A 14,899-nucleotide genomic window follows, 5' to 3' on the forward strand; every position below is an offset into this window, starting at 1 on the left:
AATTCACTTCCGTCTTTACAAACAGAACTTTCATAATTTACATAAGCACATCTATAGTGAAGGTTTAACACTGAGATGCAATCAAACATCCATACTATGTGCTTTTTTTTGCAGACTGCAATGTAGGTAAGATATTTTTAATCCGCTTTCATTTAAGTGATCTTATATAAAAAATAAAATCAATAACTTATAAGCTCTAGTCTCCAAAAAACATTCTCAAATGTACACATAGAAATGGTTACAGACAGTAATATTTTTAGGAAACATCTTCCATGTCCACGTCCTCTTGTAATTGCTGTACCATTTTCTCTTCCAACTTCTTTCCTTTGCCTGCAAGAGGGGCTCGGATAAGATGGATGTTTTGCTTGACCTCCTTGATGTCCTGGACTTTCTGTAGCTCTTTATTTTTCTTCAGTCTGTTCATTATAAATTTAGCTTGGCGTTTCTGTTTGATCTCTTCAACTCTGTTCATTGCATCAATAGTTTTATTCCATAGCTCTCTCTGGTATTTGACAAGTTCGTTTCTACGTTTCTCAAATTCAAATGAATTATCCACTGTAAGCTCTTTACCAGCTGCTTTCCGGAATGCTTTAGTCCACCTGACCTTGCGAGGATTGCACTTCTTTAATTTAAAGTTTTTATGACATTTGCATTTACAAAATCTGAACACCTTGCAATTGTTGCGGACGAACATCATGCTGTGGCCAGGGTAGATTGGCCCCGAACAGAAATAACACTTCTCGATATGCAAGTTGAACTCGCACAGGTTCCCACAGACCCAAAGCTAAACATCAGGGGAAGAGATGTATCACAAGCAAGCATTATTACAGAAGCGAAAATAGTAGTTAAAGGGGTAGGGGAAATCACCAGGGTAGAGTAGTTAGTCATTTTACACAATGCTATGACCACTAGAGCGAATAATGATTTTTCTTCTTTACAAAATAGGTACAAACCACAATGTCCTAGGTGGAAAATGCAGGGAGGGGAACTTATAGGTAGCATCATAAAGGGCATGATCATAAAAAGCTATAATCACTAAGGCCACAATCACAAGTAAATACATTTACAGTTACACAATGGGACCGCAAACAAGAGGAACTAGTTTTGAAGGTAAAAGGGAGTAAATAGTAAAATGGAGTCAAGCTTGTTCTTTTAACATTTCAATATCATATGTGGATGGTATGAAGACCACCTTAACATAATCAGGAGGAGGGTTGTCACATGCAATGGGAGGAGAGCCAATGGAACCTGTTTTTTTTTTTTTTTTAAGCAATAAAATGTAACAAAATAACAGAATGGAGTCAGGCCTGCTTTGCCTCCCCACTGATTCTCAGGAATAAGAGTTACAACAAAATGGAGTTAGGCCTGCTTTTCTTTCACTATAACTACCCTGGATAGAGTGCTGTGGTATCACAGCTCACAGCCACCTCAAATTCTTGGACTCAAGCGATTCCCTTGCCTTAGCCTCCCTAGCAGCTGGGACTACAGGCGCCTGCCACAACACCCGGCTATTTTTTTTGTTGCAGTTGTTTAGCTGGCCCTGGCCGGTTTCAAACCCACCAGCTTTGTTGTATGTGGCTGGCGCCATAACCACTGTGCTACGGGCGCTGAGCCAATAATATTGATTATAATTATAATTGCTACGGTTTTAGCACTTCTAGGACACATCTGAGTTATTAGTTCACATAACACTTCTAAAAGTAGGTGCTCTGCTCTAGAAGTACACTTCAACTGCATGGTACTTTACATGGTCAAATTTTTAACTTTTGGGTTTGTTTCTGGGTATCAAATGACCCTTTATTAAAATATTTCCCTTCATGTTAACTAGCTGGGTATTCCACAGCACCACTGTTGGTGTTATCTATGAGGTCATGAGGGTGGTAGCTGTTAACATTGCAGCCCACAAACTGGGCAGTCCGTGGGATCTCTATTGGTTCCAGAGAATTCTCTGGCCTAAGATCAGTGCCACATCTGTCTGGCAATGTTGACAATCTCATCAAAAACGATATTTTCATTGTGTTGAATGTTTTTCTGTTTCTTTCTGTCTCTTGGTGGTTCCTTGAGGGCTTTGATGATCAGGGCAGAGGCAGAAGGTACTGCATCAATCTGGACCTGTCTGTTCTGAATAGTCAGTTTCACTGTAATCCCCAGACACTTCTAGTCATCACTTGCCTTGGTGATGTCATCACTAACATTTTTTAGAGACAGACTCAGGGGGCTAATGTTGGTGGCACGAAATTTACCACTGGGGTACTTCAGACACATGACTTTGATTTTGTTGTGGTTGAACTTAAGTAGCATGGTGGAGGAGTCTGGGGTCTGATGAACTCAGATTGGGGATGAATGAAGAAAGTTGCAGCTTGGCCTTCTCTGAGCTGAAAGCAGAAAGCTAACTTTTTTTTTTTTTTTTGAGAGAGTCTTACTTTGTCATTCTTGGTAGAGTGCTGTGGGGTGTCATAGCTCACAGCAACCTCCAACTCTTGGGCTCAAGCATTTCACTTGCTTCAGCCTCCCAAGTAGCTGGAACTACAGGCGTCTGCCACAACACCCAGCTATTTTTAGAGACCTGTGTCTCCCTCTTGCTCAGGCTGGTCTTGAACCTGTGAGCTTAGGCAATTCACTTGCCTTGGCCTCTCAGAGTGCTAGGATTACAGGCATGAGCCACTGTGCCGGCCTCAAAAGCTAACTTCTTAATTATAAATCATTGATTGACCACCGAGCATACAAGGACATTTAGTGTACTCCCTACAGCCACCCATGAGTAGGTGCTGAGCTGTCCTTTCACAGAGGAGGAAATGAGATGTAGAGAGGCAGCTTAACCTAACCAGATTCAGGAGCTGAGTGATTCAGGCAGGTGTTAAATTGTGGCCCACAGGCTCCATGTGCTGGGCCGTCATCCTGTCTCATTTGACACTTGTAGCAGCAGCGTTGGTGGTCACTGCCCTACCGTGGTGAATGGCACATCAAGGTCACGCTGGCACTTGCCCCACTTGGCCCCACACTGGCTGAGTGCTCTAAGACACTGGAGGGTTAGACAGTGGGAAACCTGGCTCCCTGGATACCCTTTTTGCCTCAAAGTAGGGAGGCAAACTAATCAGATTCAACAAAATCGCCAAGCTGGCTGATGGGGTGGTCACCTTCCTGAAAATAACCATACGAATTTAAAATAACCACAGAAGACTTGAGAAAAGGACAAATGTAAACTGAATAATGTTCAGTAGCAGGCAGGGCATTCTAATGGAATAAACATGGGACGTGGAGTCAAATTGGGCTTTTGATCTTGGCTCTGCCCCCTTGAGATATTTGGACAAGTTACTTCAAGATCTTGTTTCTCTCTCCCATAGAATGAATATCATGGTATCTTTTTCAAAGGTGTGCTGATGAATCAAGTACATAAAGTATGCATGAAATGCTCAGTAAACGTTGGATTTAATTCTTATTGAGATAAGCTCTGATTAATGCAAAGAACATGAGCTCAATAGAAGGGCTGGCTTCATGAAAGAATACCAGAAAAAATCAGGTAAAGTTTGAAATAGGTATTTCTTACAGTCTTATTTCCTTAGATTCATTTTATAAATAAAAACCCAACTTGGGGGCATGGTTAGGGTATTCTTTCCAGGGTTCTCAGCTCCTCCCACCAGTAGGGGTTTAATAAAGCAGGCTGTGCTGCCCAGCGTGCCAGGTGGGAACAAAAAGATGATTAAAGATCTGGCTCTTAAAGTAACTCTTTTGTTCTCTGAAGGTGATTGTTTATATTTGAGTTGTGTTTCTTGTCCTCATTATTATTCTTCCTAATACTCAGATGAATTTTATTTGTCAGGGAAAAAAGGGTTTAAAACAAAGCCTCATTATCCTCATCAGTATAATGTTGGCGTTCTGCGTTGTGGGACTATGCAGTTTCTAGGTCCTTTTAGCTTAAAGAATTTCTATATGTGTGTGAAATAAACGCAAATTTAAAGTTGTAGATTTCTGCTATGAGGGCAGGGCAGCTGGAATCATCTAGCAATTCCTCCTTTATGATGGTTTGTGGCTATTCTAGTTCCTAGAGAAGATAAACTTTTATTTCAAAATGAAACTTTGAAATTTAAAAATAAAAGGAGAAAAGAAAAAAGAAATGCTTCCCTAGACCACAAGGAATGATTTAAATTTTTGGAGAGCTCATCAGCATTTCAAGGGTAATGATAAGCCACTGGAATTTACTTTGATGTTTTCAAAAGCAGGGCCCCCTCCCACTCTTGTCAGCTCCCCTCCCCTCTGTCTTCTCTGCTGGGCTGGGTGGCGACAACTCTGGGATCTGGACCCCTCCCCATGTCATTCCCTGGCTGTTCCTGTTTGTAAACTTGATCTCTCTATATCTTTAGATCTTCATCCTTCTGTTGTCTCCTCTCTCTCTCTCTCTCCCCCCATGTCCATTTGTCTGTATTCTTTTTTTTTTTTTTTTTGAGACAGAGTTTCACTCGGTCACCCTCGCTAGAGTGTGATGGCGTCATAAGCTCACAGCAACCTCAGACTTTTGGGCTCAAGCAATTCTCTGGCTTCAGCCTCCCAAGTAGCTGGGACTACAGGCACCCACCACAACACCCAGCTATTTTTTTGTTTGTTTGTTTTTTTAGAGATAAGGTCTCTCTCTGGCTCAGGCTGGTCTCTAACCTGTGAGCTCAGGCAATCCACCTGCCTTGGCCACCCAGGGTGCTAGGATTACAGATGTGAGCCACGGAACCCAGCTGTTTGTATTCTTGCTCCGTTTTTGGCTTCTGTTCTGTGGCACTGCCCTGACTATAGAGATTTAACTGGTTTAACTACTAGCTCACAATTTAATTTTTCTTTCTTTTTTTCTATGGAATCTCGTTCCCGGGCTAGAGTGCAGTGGAGTCAGCCTAGCTCACAGCAACCTCAAACTCCTGGGCTCAAGTGATCCTCTTGCCCCAGCCTCGTGAACAGCTGAGACTACAGACATGCACCACCGCACCCAGCTAATTTTGCTTTTAGTACAGACAGCATCTCACTGTTGCTCAGCCTGGTCTCAAACTCCCGAGCTCAGGAGATCCTCCTGCTTCAGCCTTCCAGAGTGTTAGGATTATAGGCTTGAGTCACCACGCCCAATTTAGTTTTAATAGCTGAGTAAACTTCAGAATGTAGTCCCCACACGGCATTATCATTGAGAAGTATGAAGAGAAAAAAGGTAAAATAAGGAGACTGAAGGGGAAACTTAATACAAAGCTCCCAGAATATTGGAAAGCTCCTGTCCTGGAGGGTGCTAGGAGAGCAGCAGGTTGCAACTGCAGAGATAGGACTGTCTAGGTGCCCGTGACTTGGCAGTAGGCTCTCCCTGAGAGCTGGTCACCTTCACAGTCTTTCTCTGCACTGGAGATTCAGCCTTCTGGAAGGTCATAGGGAGGGGCCTGCTGGAGCAGGAAGGCCTTGGCTTTGGATCAGGCAGAAGTCATTTGGTTCTGGTACTTAGAACAATGTGACTTTCCAGGCAAGTTATTTAACCCTCTCTAGAGCAGCCTGACTTTCCAGGCAAGTTATTTAACCAGTTTTAAGTCTGAAGATCCTTATGTGTAAGAAGTGAACAGTGCTACCTTTTGGAGGTAGGGTAAGGAGACAACAGGTAGGGTGGAGAGAAGGTAACAGGTAGGGTGGAGTTGTAAGGATTAAATGATGTGTCGAAAAACACAGAATAGGCCCTGGCTCATAGTAGCAATTCAGAAAGCATGGTTTCCTTCACTCCTCCTTCGTGGAAACCCTTACTTTGTCCCTTATTCTGACATTTGTTAAGGCTATTTGGAGCCCAGATACATTCACTCATAGAAACTAGTAGCCGTGGGCTTTGTGAGGTCTGACCCCAACTCCTGTCTACCTTACAATCCCCTTTCTCTTTTCACCACCACCATTCATGGACTTGACTTTTAAGACATGGTGTCATCCTCAATTGTCTTCCAAACAGCTCTCTACTTCCCTACCAACAATTTTTTACTCCTTCATCCTGGAATCTCAGACCTCTGCTTAGAATTGTCCATCATCTAAGTGAAATTCACATTTTAGCTCCTCCATTCTCTGATATCTGTCCAGAACTAATTTCTCTTTCATTTGAATTCCTACTCCACCTGACCTCGGAATAGAAGCTTTATAATAAAAGTCACAATATATCGATTTTTGAGGCTGTTATTGTAGGGAGTGTCACATATTCTTATATCCATCACACTAATAACTATTTTCTGTCAAGAAAATGAATAATAACAATAGCTACATTTGTTGACTGCATGCTATATGCCAGGCAATGTGCTATGCCCTTTATATGCATTTTGTCAAGTAATCTTCACAGGTTAAAAGAATGTATTATGATCCCCATGTTCTGAGGGGAGCAAAGGTCAGATGGAGTAAGTCCCTTTTCCAAGGTAAAGTAGCCAGAAAGTGGGGGAGCAAGGACTCCAAGGCTGAGATGTGTGACTCCAAGCTCTGTGCTCTTTCTACTTCCCAGAAGAGAGCCTAAATTTTAAAAACCGACAAAAATACTACTAAAATTGAGTACTGAGGACATATACAATCTCAGGTTTATGTGCAACCTTTATCAATGACCCAGGCCATCAGGTGAATTTGCTTATGCTTGTAATCCCAGCACTTTGGGAGGCTGAGGCAGGAGGACTGCATGAGGTCAGGAGTTAAAAGACCAGTCTGAGTAGCCTCATCTCAAAAAAAAATCAGCTTAGGCATGATGGCCTGTGCCTGTAGTCCTACCTACTAAGGTGGAAAGATCACTGAAGCCAAGGAGTTTGAAGTTACAACGAGTTATGATTGCCCCACTACACTTCAGCCTGAGTGACAGAGTAATGTCCCCAGGTCAATCGCAAGGCAAGCCTTAGTCTCATCTTGGGAGGTATCCTAAGAAAGCAAAGCAACAAGAATCCAAATTCGTGGCCTATTAAACGCTGCAGAAAACGCTTACTGCCATTAGAGGGCTCCCTCTCCCTTAGACAAAAAGTGCAGCACCGCCCGAGAGCTATAGCGAACTCGGCTACCAGGAGCCGGCTTGGCGCTCCGCCCATCTTTCGGAGACTCAATCCATTTTGCCTCGATCCCTGGTGGGGGCAGAGCCTGATCAGCCTAGGGAATCCAGGGAGCAGTGACCCAAACTGCATGTTTTCACAGCCACATCCCTGGATCCTCTGGGTTGGGGATGCTGTCGGATGGGCCCTGGGCTCACCTGGGGGCTCCCTGCGTACGCTCACACCCTGTGGGGCAGAGTGAAGGAGGACAGAACAAGTGCAGACCCAGTAGGGGAATCCAAGATTGCAAACCCCATATGCCACTCTGGGCGGGGAAGGACGGCAGAGAATACCGCCCACGGGGACTCCGCCTTAGCAGGCTCTGTGGGTCCCGCGCTGGTGTAGATTTTGCAAGGTGGGAAGATGGGGTCTCCCGGAGTAGCGAAGTACCATTTTGCTTTAAAGTACCCTACAGAGAGAACCACCTCACCGGACCGTGGCCGTGTGTAGAGGCGGTATTTCTCGACCCCCTGCACCGGACACGGGGGAACCCAGGAAGAAAGGGCCTTCAGCAGCAGCTGGTGAGGGAACCCAGGATGGGCTGGAGGCCAGAACTCCATGGTGTTCTTTAACGCCATATCGCCAACCTTTAGGAGTGATGTTAAGAGGCAAATTCCTAAACGGTATCTAAACTATTATTACAATTACAGAGAATAACATAGATCTACCGCAAAGGCTCGAGCTAGGATTACCTAGGGAGGTAAGATGATGATCCTCCCTCTCCTTTTTCAGATTTGTTGTTTTGGGTAAATTATGTATATATTTCAAACGTCAAGAAAACGGTGAAGCTAATGTACACTGGTTATAAAACATTTCCAGAGGCTTCACTGTTCCCTGAAAGTATATGCCGGAAATAGGACGGGCACCTGGCCCAAGAGCTCTGGACGTAGAGCCCCCAGCGCAGCGCTGGGCAAAACCTTCGCCGTCGAAAAAACCAACTCTGTGTTCAGAGATCTCAGAGGGGGCAGATGCGAACTGAGGTGGCCCTCGGTGGCTGGTCCAGTTCGTACTTGAGAAGAGTTTTCCTATAAGGGCCACCGCCTCCCTCTCCATCCTGTAATCTCACCAGCGTCGGACCAGGTTTAGGCGCGAGCCAGGCGGCCTCAGCCTGGTCCCGTCGTGAAGGGCAGGTTTGGAGGCAGCCTGGGAGAGGCGGCCGAGGCTTTGTTGTCTCAGTCCCTGGGGTGGGATCCTGCAGGGGGGGAGGGGAGGCAGTGTGGCCTCAGAACCCGCCCCGTAGCCCTCCGTGGGGACCAGTCCGGCAGCGCTTTGGGCCTTTGTGAAGTGTGGCGAATCACCATGGAAACCCAAGGGAACGCAGAGAGGGGCGCGAGAGGTGTCAGCGTATTCTCCAGCCGCGCCCTCTGTCCCCTCTCGGACCCCGGCCCTGCAGCAGGGCCTGTCGGGAGTTGTAGTCCCAAGGTGGCAACGCGCGGGGCGTGGAGGATGCGGGGCACCTCCTGTCCCCGCCTCCCCCTAACCTGCTAGCTCGAAGTGGGGAGCGCTGGGGAGGAGCAGTCCGATCCGTGATTGGCGGAGGCCGCTCCCAGCCCCCACCCGTTTCCCCTCCCCCGCTCGCCACTTCGGACTCCGGCTCTGGGCGCGCTGAGGCGGCCACCCAAGCAAGTGCGCTTGCAGCTGCCGCCGCCGCCCCGAGCACCCGCAGCTCCGGCGCCGCGGCGAGACGGAGAGACTGACCGATCGGCGGACCCTGCAGCCTCAGCATCCTGGAAGAGTGGGTGATGGCAGTGGGGGCGGGGGGCTTACCCTCCCCGGGCTGAAACATTCATTTCTCCCCCTTTCTGTTTCTCCGAGAGGCGCACAAAAGGGCGGGGATCCGAGTGCGCGTAGGGGCCCAGCTACAGGCGACGCGGCGGAATGTGTGGTTTGGGATTGGGAGGTAGCCTTCAGGGCCAAGCTGGGGCGCCAATCCCGTCCTTTTTGTATGTCCAACAGGCGCCGTGTGGTGCCTTGCTCACAGTAGGAGTTTAATATGTGCTCCTGGGATTGCAAAGAACTAGGATGAAGAAGCAGCTTGGTTGAAGGGGTTTCGCGCCTACCACACTGTCGGCGCACTAACCAAGCTGCCAGCAGCAGTGAACCGCTGTAAGGCTCGGCGGGTGCTGCTTTCTGGCCGCCGGCCTGTCCTGCCGGGTCTCCGGATCGGCGCTGTCCGCGGTGCCTACAAGCTACCCAGACACACACCTTCCGTCCATCTCTCTTGCAGCTGGTCTCTGCCCACCCTGAACCAGACCCAGCGGTTGGTTCCACCCTCCCAGAGAACAGAGCAGACGCCTGCGGAGGACGCCTGCTGCCTCCGAGACACCTGCTCGAACCACAAAGGCCGCCTGATGCTGCCTGGCCAGAGCCGGCGCCGAGCTGGGTCCCTTCGCTGGAACCTAGCTCCGAGCTCGCCCGGCAGCATCGACCTCTGTGTCGACTGCCTGTGGCCTGGGGAAGGGAGCTGGAGCGAAACCGGGAAAGGGAGAGGCGAAAGCCTCGGTTTGAGCAAAGACGGGGAAGGCTGGGGAAGCTGGGTGGGGACAGGTGACTGGATCTGGGGGAGGGTGAAGTGGAAATTAGGGTTTGGGGGGTAATGGGGGCGGGTCTGAAGAGCTACGTAAAGAGCTGGGTGCAGGTGGCGCGAGGCGAGGCTGGGTGAAGAATGGGGAGGGGAGGGAGCTGCAGCGGGTGGAGCCTGCCTGGCCTTAAGGAGGGAAGACCAGAGAAGGAGGAGACCTGCGCCGTGCGGGGGAGGGGGCTCCTGCGGAGGAAGGGGCTGGCGGCTGAGGGGCGTGTCTCTGGCCTCCAGACCCTCAGCCCTAGGCCAGGGCCCCGCGGCCCAGGTGACCGGCTGGGCGTGGTCCTACGACCACTGGAGGGACCCAGGATGGCGGATCCAGACCCAGCTGGGCTGGCCTCGGGAAGAGCTTTGTCTCGGGTTTGAAATAAGCCCACAGGAACTCGTTTAGGAATTTGTGATCATCCGCAGCGTCCGAGGCACGCCCTTTTCTCGAGGAGCTGAAAGGCTTTGCCCAGCAGCAGATGCTGCCGGGGAGGCGGAATGGGGGACACTTCCCGCCGGGAAGACACGGAGAACAATAGCCGACCCTGGTGTCCGCCAGACTACGAGCCAGGGCCTCCTGGAACGCAAGAGTTGAGTTTTCTGGTGCCGAGAATACTCGCGGAGAAACCTCCGAGCACGTGCTGTCTCTTTGGGGTTTGCATTGGGGCACCCCGCCCCGCCGGGGATTCCAGGTGGGAGTCGCGCGGTCCCCAGCCTATGGGTCTGCAGATAGCCGCCGGCTGTAGCGCCACCGCTTGCCCCATGCTGTTGACCGGCAGCGGAGACGTGGCGTGTTTGGTGGCGCGGGGCGGCCAGGCGTGCACACAAGTCCCAGTGGCCGGAGGTCGCCTGGGTGCCCTCAGCGCGGAGCGGGTTCTCCCGAGCAGCCGGCTTTGTCTGCCCAGCTGGCGGACGTCTGGGGTCTGCAGTGTGTTACTAGCGGGAGTGGTCAGGGCTGGGGGGAAGCGGGTGCGGCTGTTGGTTTTAGAGCCTGCAGCCGGGGACCAATGCTTCCCTTTGCCAGTGACCACACCCAAGCCAGTGCGTCCTTTGCAGATTTCGCTCGTATTGTCTGCTGACCTAAGAAGGGGGTGGCTTCTGTGGTAGGTGGTGACTGCTTGCCCCTGGGAAAGCAGATGAACAGAATTGAAGCAAAAATGGGAATTCAGAAGAGCTTTCTATGTACTCAAGTCTCTTGTCCGCTGTCCAAACACCTTGCAAGTCAGAGCTGCAGTGAACCGACACCCAGGCCAAAATTTTGTTTTACACGTTTGTTTTGATAATTGTTTAGCCGGTAAGTTAAAGGTGAATCTTTAGCATAAGGTTTATTATTCTAAATTGTTATTCGTTAAAAAAAAAAAAAAAAGGCAAGACAGCATTTTTGTTCTAAGACTGGAGAAAACTTGGCTAAATGACTGATCATAACAGAGCTAATCGATGTCCCTTACCTTTGCCATGGAGTTAGCTGATGACTCTCTTGGCTTTCTTAAACCTCAGAATTTTCTTTCTTAACCAGGTTGGTGCATTAGATGAGGGAATGTGATATTACTGTTGGCTCTTGCCCAGGACAGATAGTAGTTGCCAACTTGAAGACCTCTGGGTGTCTGGGTGTCTTGACTGTCCCCAGGAAATCTGCAGTAGGCTGTGTCTTGCTGGTTTTAATGGATGGTCCTTTGAGGAGTTGCCTCTCAGAATTTACCAAACTGGTCTAGAACAGCGGTCCTCAACCTGTGGATCCTGACCCCTTTGGACTGTATTAAAGGTTTAGGGCATTAGGAAGGTTGAGAACCACTGGTCTAGAAGGACTAGCTGGAAACCAAGTTATACACACACACACATCTATCCGATCACATGCATCCATCCAGAGTACATAAAAACAAGGAATCCTAACCTTGAAAGCCAGAAATTTGATAATGAAGGTTTTTTTCTTGTGAAAAAGCTCTAATGAGAGACATGTTCTTGTGTCATTACCCAAAGGGAAAAGTTCCAGGAATGAGTGTTTTGTTGGTTTATTCTTTTTGTAGTGATTTTACTATTTTTTAAAAGGGCGTAATCCCTTTTAAAGTATTCTGTGAACATCCAGCCCCATCTGTTCTCATGTGGGGAGTCCACAGATGAGGGATGCCGGATGACCCACTGGTGTTTGCAGGGAAGATGGATGGAAAGCAGCACTCCCTTCCCACCTTCTGCTGGGGCTGCTCAGAAGGTGGGAGGAAAGAGGCAGGTGGCCAGAAAAAAGGACTTTATGTCCCTAGAATTCTGGGGTGCCATTCTTAACTCTGTCTCCCTGAGCTTGGGCAGTTCTGCTAATACACCAAGGTCATGGGCCATGAAGACTGGCATTATTTTCAATGTGCTATATAATTCTATCTCTGGAAACAGCTATATAGCAGGGCAGGTTTACACAATTGGTCAAAAATAGGTTTAGGGACTTGTGTAGACTTCATTTGAGGTATCTCTACCTATCTTCTGGCATGGATATCTGATGGCACTTCTAACCAATGTGATCCTGCCTTAGCTCCAGGGCACCATAGGCCAAAGGACATCATGACATGGCAAGTCTTTTAAATTAGGGCTTAGAATAATATGGAGAGCCAGAGAAGTCAGTATTAGATAATACCTGAGACCCAGTGTTTCTGATGTAAAAACTTACTGGTTTCAATCTAATAGAATTGGATCTTGTGTGTCCTTTTTGTTTACTGAGCTATAAGAAAATATTTCAGGGCTGGCATGGTAGCTCAGACCTATAATCCTAACACTCTGGAAGGCTGAGGCAGGTGGGTTCCTTGAGCTCAGGAGTTGGAGACCAGCCTGAGCAAGAGTGAGACCTGCCTCTACTAAAAATAGAAAAATTAACTGTACATTGTGGCCAGTGCCTGTAGTCTCAGCTACTTGGATGGCTGAGATAAGAGGATCTTAGGCTCAGGAATTTGAGGTTGCTGTGAGCTATGATGCCACGGTGATCTATCCAGAGCAACAAAGTGAGACTCTGTCTCAAAAAAAAAAAAAAAAAAAGAAAGAAAAGAAAAGAAAACATTTCAGAAACATCTTCTAAGACTTAGTTCACAAAATCCTGTAGGAGAACAGTCACATGCAGAACATAGCTGGCAATGTAAAATCCTGTAGGGAGAAATTGGTGTAATATGGAGGCAAATAGAATAAGTATGTTTTATCATTTCTCAAGTAAGCTAAGTGTTTGATTTTATTGCACCACTAGTGAATCATTTAGAGATAATTTCAAAATCACTTTGCCTTAAATTTTTTTATATGCAGACGAAAGGTTCAAATTCTATAGTATGAATCTTTTACGAACTTTGATATTTATGTATAAAAGTGGGCACAGTTTATATACTTGAAGGAACGTGGTTTGTGATTTGTTCTACTTCAGTCTTTGGAACTTGTTTTACTTAAAATAAATTAATTTAACCAGAGCCTATCAAGTGTTCCCAACAATCACAGGCCAGTTTGTACTTGTTCCCTTGCTTCCCACTGGGCCCCCTCTTTACAGTCTAGGCTGGGAGGGAGAGTCTGGGCTCTGAGCCAGAAGGCCTGGGTTCAAATTCTACTTCTGTTCTTACCAGAGCTACTTGTCTCTACCTGTCTCTTGGGGACTCAGTTTCTTCTTCAATACAATGAGGATTGTTGTAGTATCTACCCTTAGGGTTGTTCTGAGGTTTCTGTAAGTTAATACATATGTAATACATAGTGTACAGAACCAGCAGCAAGGTCTGGCATCAAGGAAGTCTTCCATAAATGTTAGTCATCATGGCTATCACCATTGTGTGTGCCACAAAAACAACATTTTGATTCTCTGTTTAATCTTTCATCCCAGGGGGCCAGAGCAGGTTGCCATAAGGGATCAACCGTGGGAACAGAGGACTGATTAGGATTCCCTTCTGAAACTCCCACTCTTGCAAATAGTAGTAATAGCTCTGTGCTGAAACTTCACCAGTAGCCTTTTTAAGCACAGCTGTTTTTAGCAGCTGAGAATGTGGAGAGTTAAGAATGTTCCAGAGGTGCTCTAACCTCAGTTTTGCTGAGTCATCCCTCTGTATGGGGTTAGCCCCACATCGCACTGGGCTCCTTCCTACACCATGTAAAGGAACAGCTGTGCGCCTATGACTGGTAAGGAGCTGTCATACCAAACTTGTTCTCTTTCTTCTTGGCATGAGGAAGAAGGATTGTGTTTGGTTGATGGCATATTGTTGGGAATAAAGATATCTCAGGTTTTCCAGCTAAGAAATACAGAATTTCATACAATTGGCACCACATATTTATTTCACAAACACTTTCAGAACACTTTGTGATGGGGGTGGTAGTAATTCCTATGAGTTAGGTACTATTTTAATCCCCATTTTACAGATGAGGTAATCACCCAGATAGGGAAGTGACAGGGCCCAGTCTCAAGTCCAAAGCATCTGATTAGGGTCTGGTATCAGCTGAAGGTCTCCAGGAAAACAGAACCAATAGGATTAGCTTATGTCAATATCAGGTATTGGCTTTTCCAATTTCAGCAGGGCAGGCTGGAAACTCATAGGCAGGAGCTTATGGTACAGTCTCAAGCTGGAATTTCTTCTTTCTCAGGGAAAACTCAGTTTTCTTCTTAAGGCCGTTTATTTGATTGCATGAAGGTCACGCACATTGTCAAGGAAAATCTCCTTTACTTAAAGTCAATTGATAGTAGATGTTAACCATATCTTCACAGCAACACTTGATTGAATCACTGCATAATATAGCCTAGCCAAGTGGACAAAACAAACCAAAACCAAAACCATCATAGGATCGGTGCCTTTAAACACTATCCTAAGCTGAGAACCTTATGAGTCCGGTGTAAAATTTATAATAAGCCAAAGAATTTGGCAATGGGCTATCCTATTATAAAATGGTTTGCCTTACCTTTTTAAATAGAATTTGGACCTCTTTTTTTTTTTTTCCGTAGAGACAGAGTCTCACTTTATCGCCCTTGGTAGAGTGCCAGGGTGTCACACAGCTCACAGCAACCTCCAACTCCTGGGCTTAGGCGATTCTCCTGCCTCAGCCTCCCGAGTAGCTGGGACTACAGGCGTGGACCTCTTTTTTCAGCTACAGGCGTGTAGCTTCTAGCACAATATGTTGTTCACAGTAAACATTCAACAGGTAATATTGGAAGAATGGCTGACTAAATGAATTTAGATTGCACGCCTATTTTGCAGAATTTTCCAGCCACTGAGACCTCTGGCTTTACATTTAAATTTAGAGTTATCTGGCCCTAGTAAGATTGAGTGAGGCTTTGTGAATGACTAGA

At 47.1% G+C, this 14,899-nt stretch overlaps 2 protein-coding genes across 3 annotated transcripts in view; one reads left to right on the plus strand and one right to left on the minus strand.

Annotated features, from left to right (window-relative positions):
• Positions 1-256: 256 nt before the first annotated feature.
• On the minus strand, positions 257-7,627 carry LOC128584273 (uncharacterized). Its single transcript, XM_053589317.1, has 5 exons — positions 7,343-7,627; positions 7,208-7,235; positions 6,994-7,082; positions 2,948-3,022; positions 257-784 (listed from the first exon to the last, which is right to left on the minus strand). Exons 1-5 carry the CDS (start codon positions 7,625-7,627, stop codon positions 257-259), a joined length of 1,005 nt encoding a protein of 334 aa, XP_053445292.1.
• Positions 7,628-8,648: 1,021 nt separating this feature from the next.
• DPYSL5 (dihydropyrimidinase like 5) overlaps positions 8,649-14,899 on the plus strand; it is a 91,661-nt gene continuing 85,410 nt past the window's right edge. The window contains exon 1 of one of the 2 annotated variants that reach the window (XM_053589627.1): positions 8,649-8,784. The gene's annotated coding sequence lies outside the window, so the exon portion shown is untranslated. Of the gene's footprint in view, positions 8,785-10,246; positions 10,308-14,899 lie in introns of those variants that run through there. The other variant, XM_053589628.1, reaches the window with a different exon arrangement.

Source organism: Nycticebus coucang, chromosome 4 (genome assembly GCF_027406575.1).
Source record: "Nycticebus coucang isolate mNycCou1 chromosome 4, mNycCou1.pri, whole genome shotgun sequence".
In the NCBI taxonomy this organism is placed as follows: domain Eukaryota; kingdom Metazoa; phylum Chordata; class Mammalia; order Primates; family Lorisidae; genus Nycticebus; species Nycticebus coucang.

Excerpts from the sequence above, each read along its gene's own strand:
- LOC128584273 (XM_053589317.1), bottom strand. The coding sequence starts at position 7,627 with ATGGCGTTAAAGAACACCATGGAGTTCTGGCCTCCAGCCCATCCTGGG. Across the intron at positions 7,083-7,207 it reads CGTACGCAGGGAGCCCCCAG|GGATCGAGGCAAAATGGATT; the intron begins GTGAGCCCAGGG and ends TGCCCCCACCAG. Across the intron at positions 3,023-6,993 it reads TTCGCTATAGCTCTCGGGCG|TGTCTTAGAGCACTCAGCCA; the intron begins GTGCTGCACTTT and ends CTAACCCTCCAG.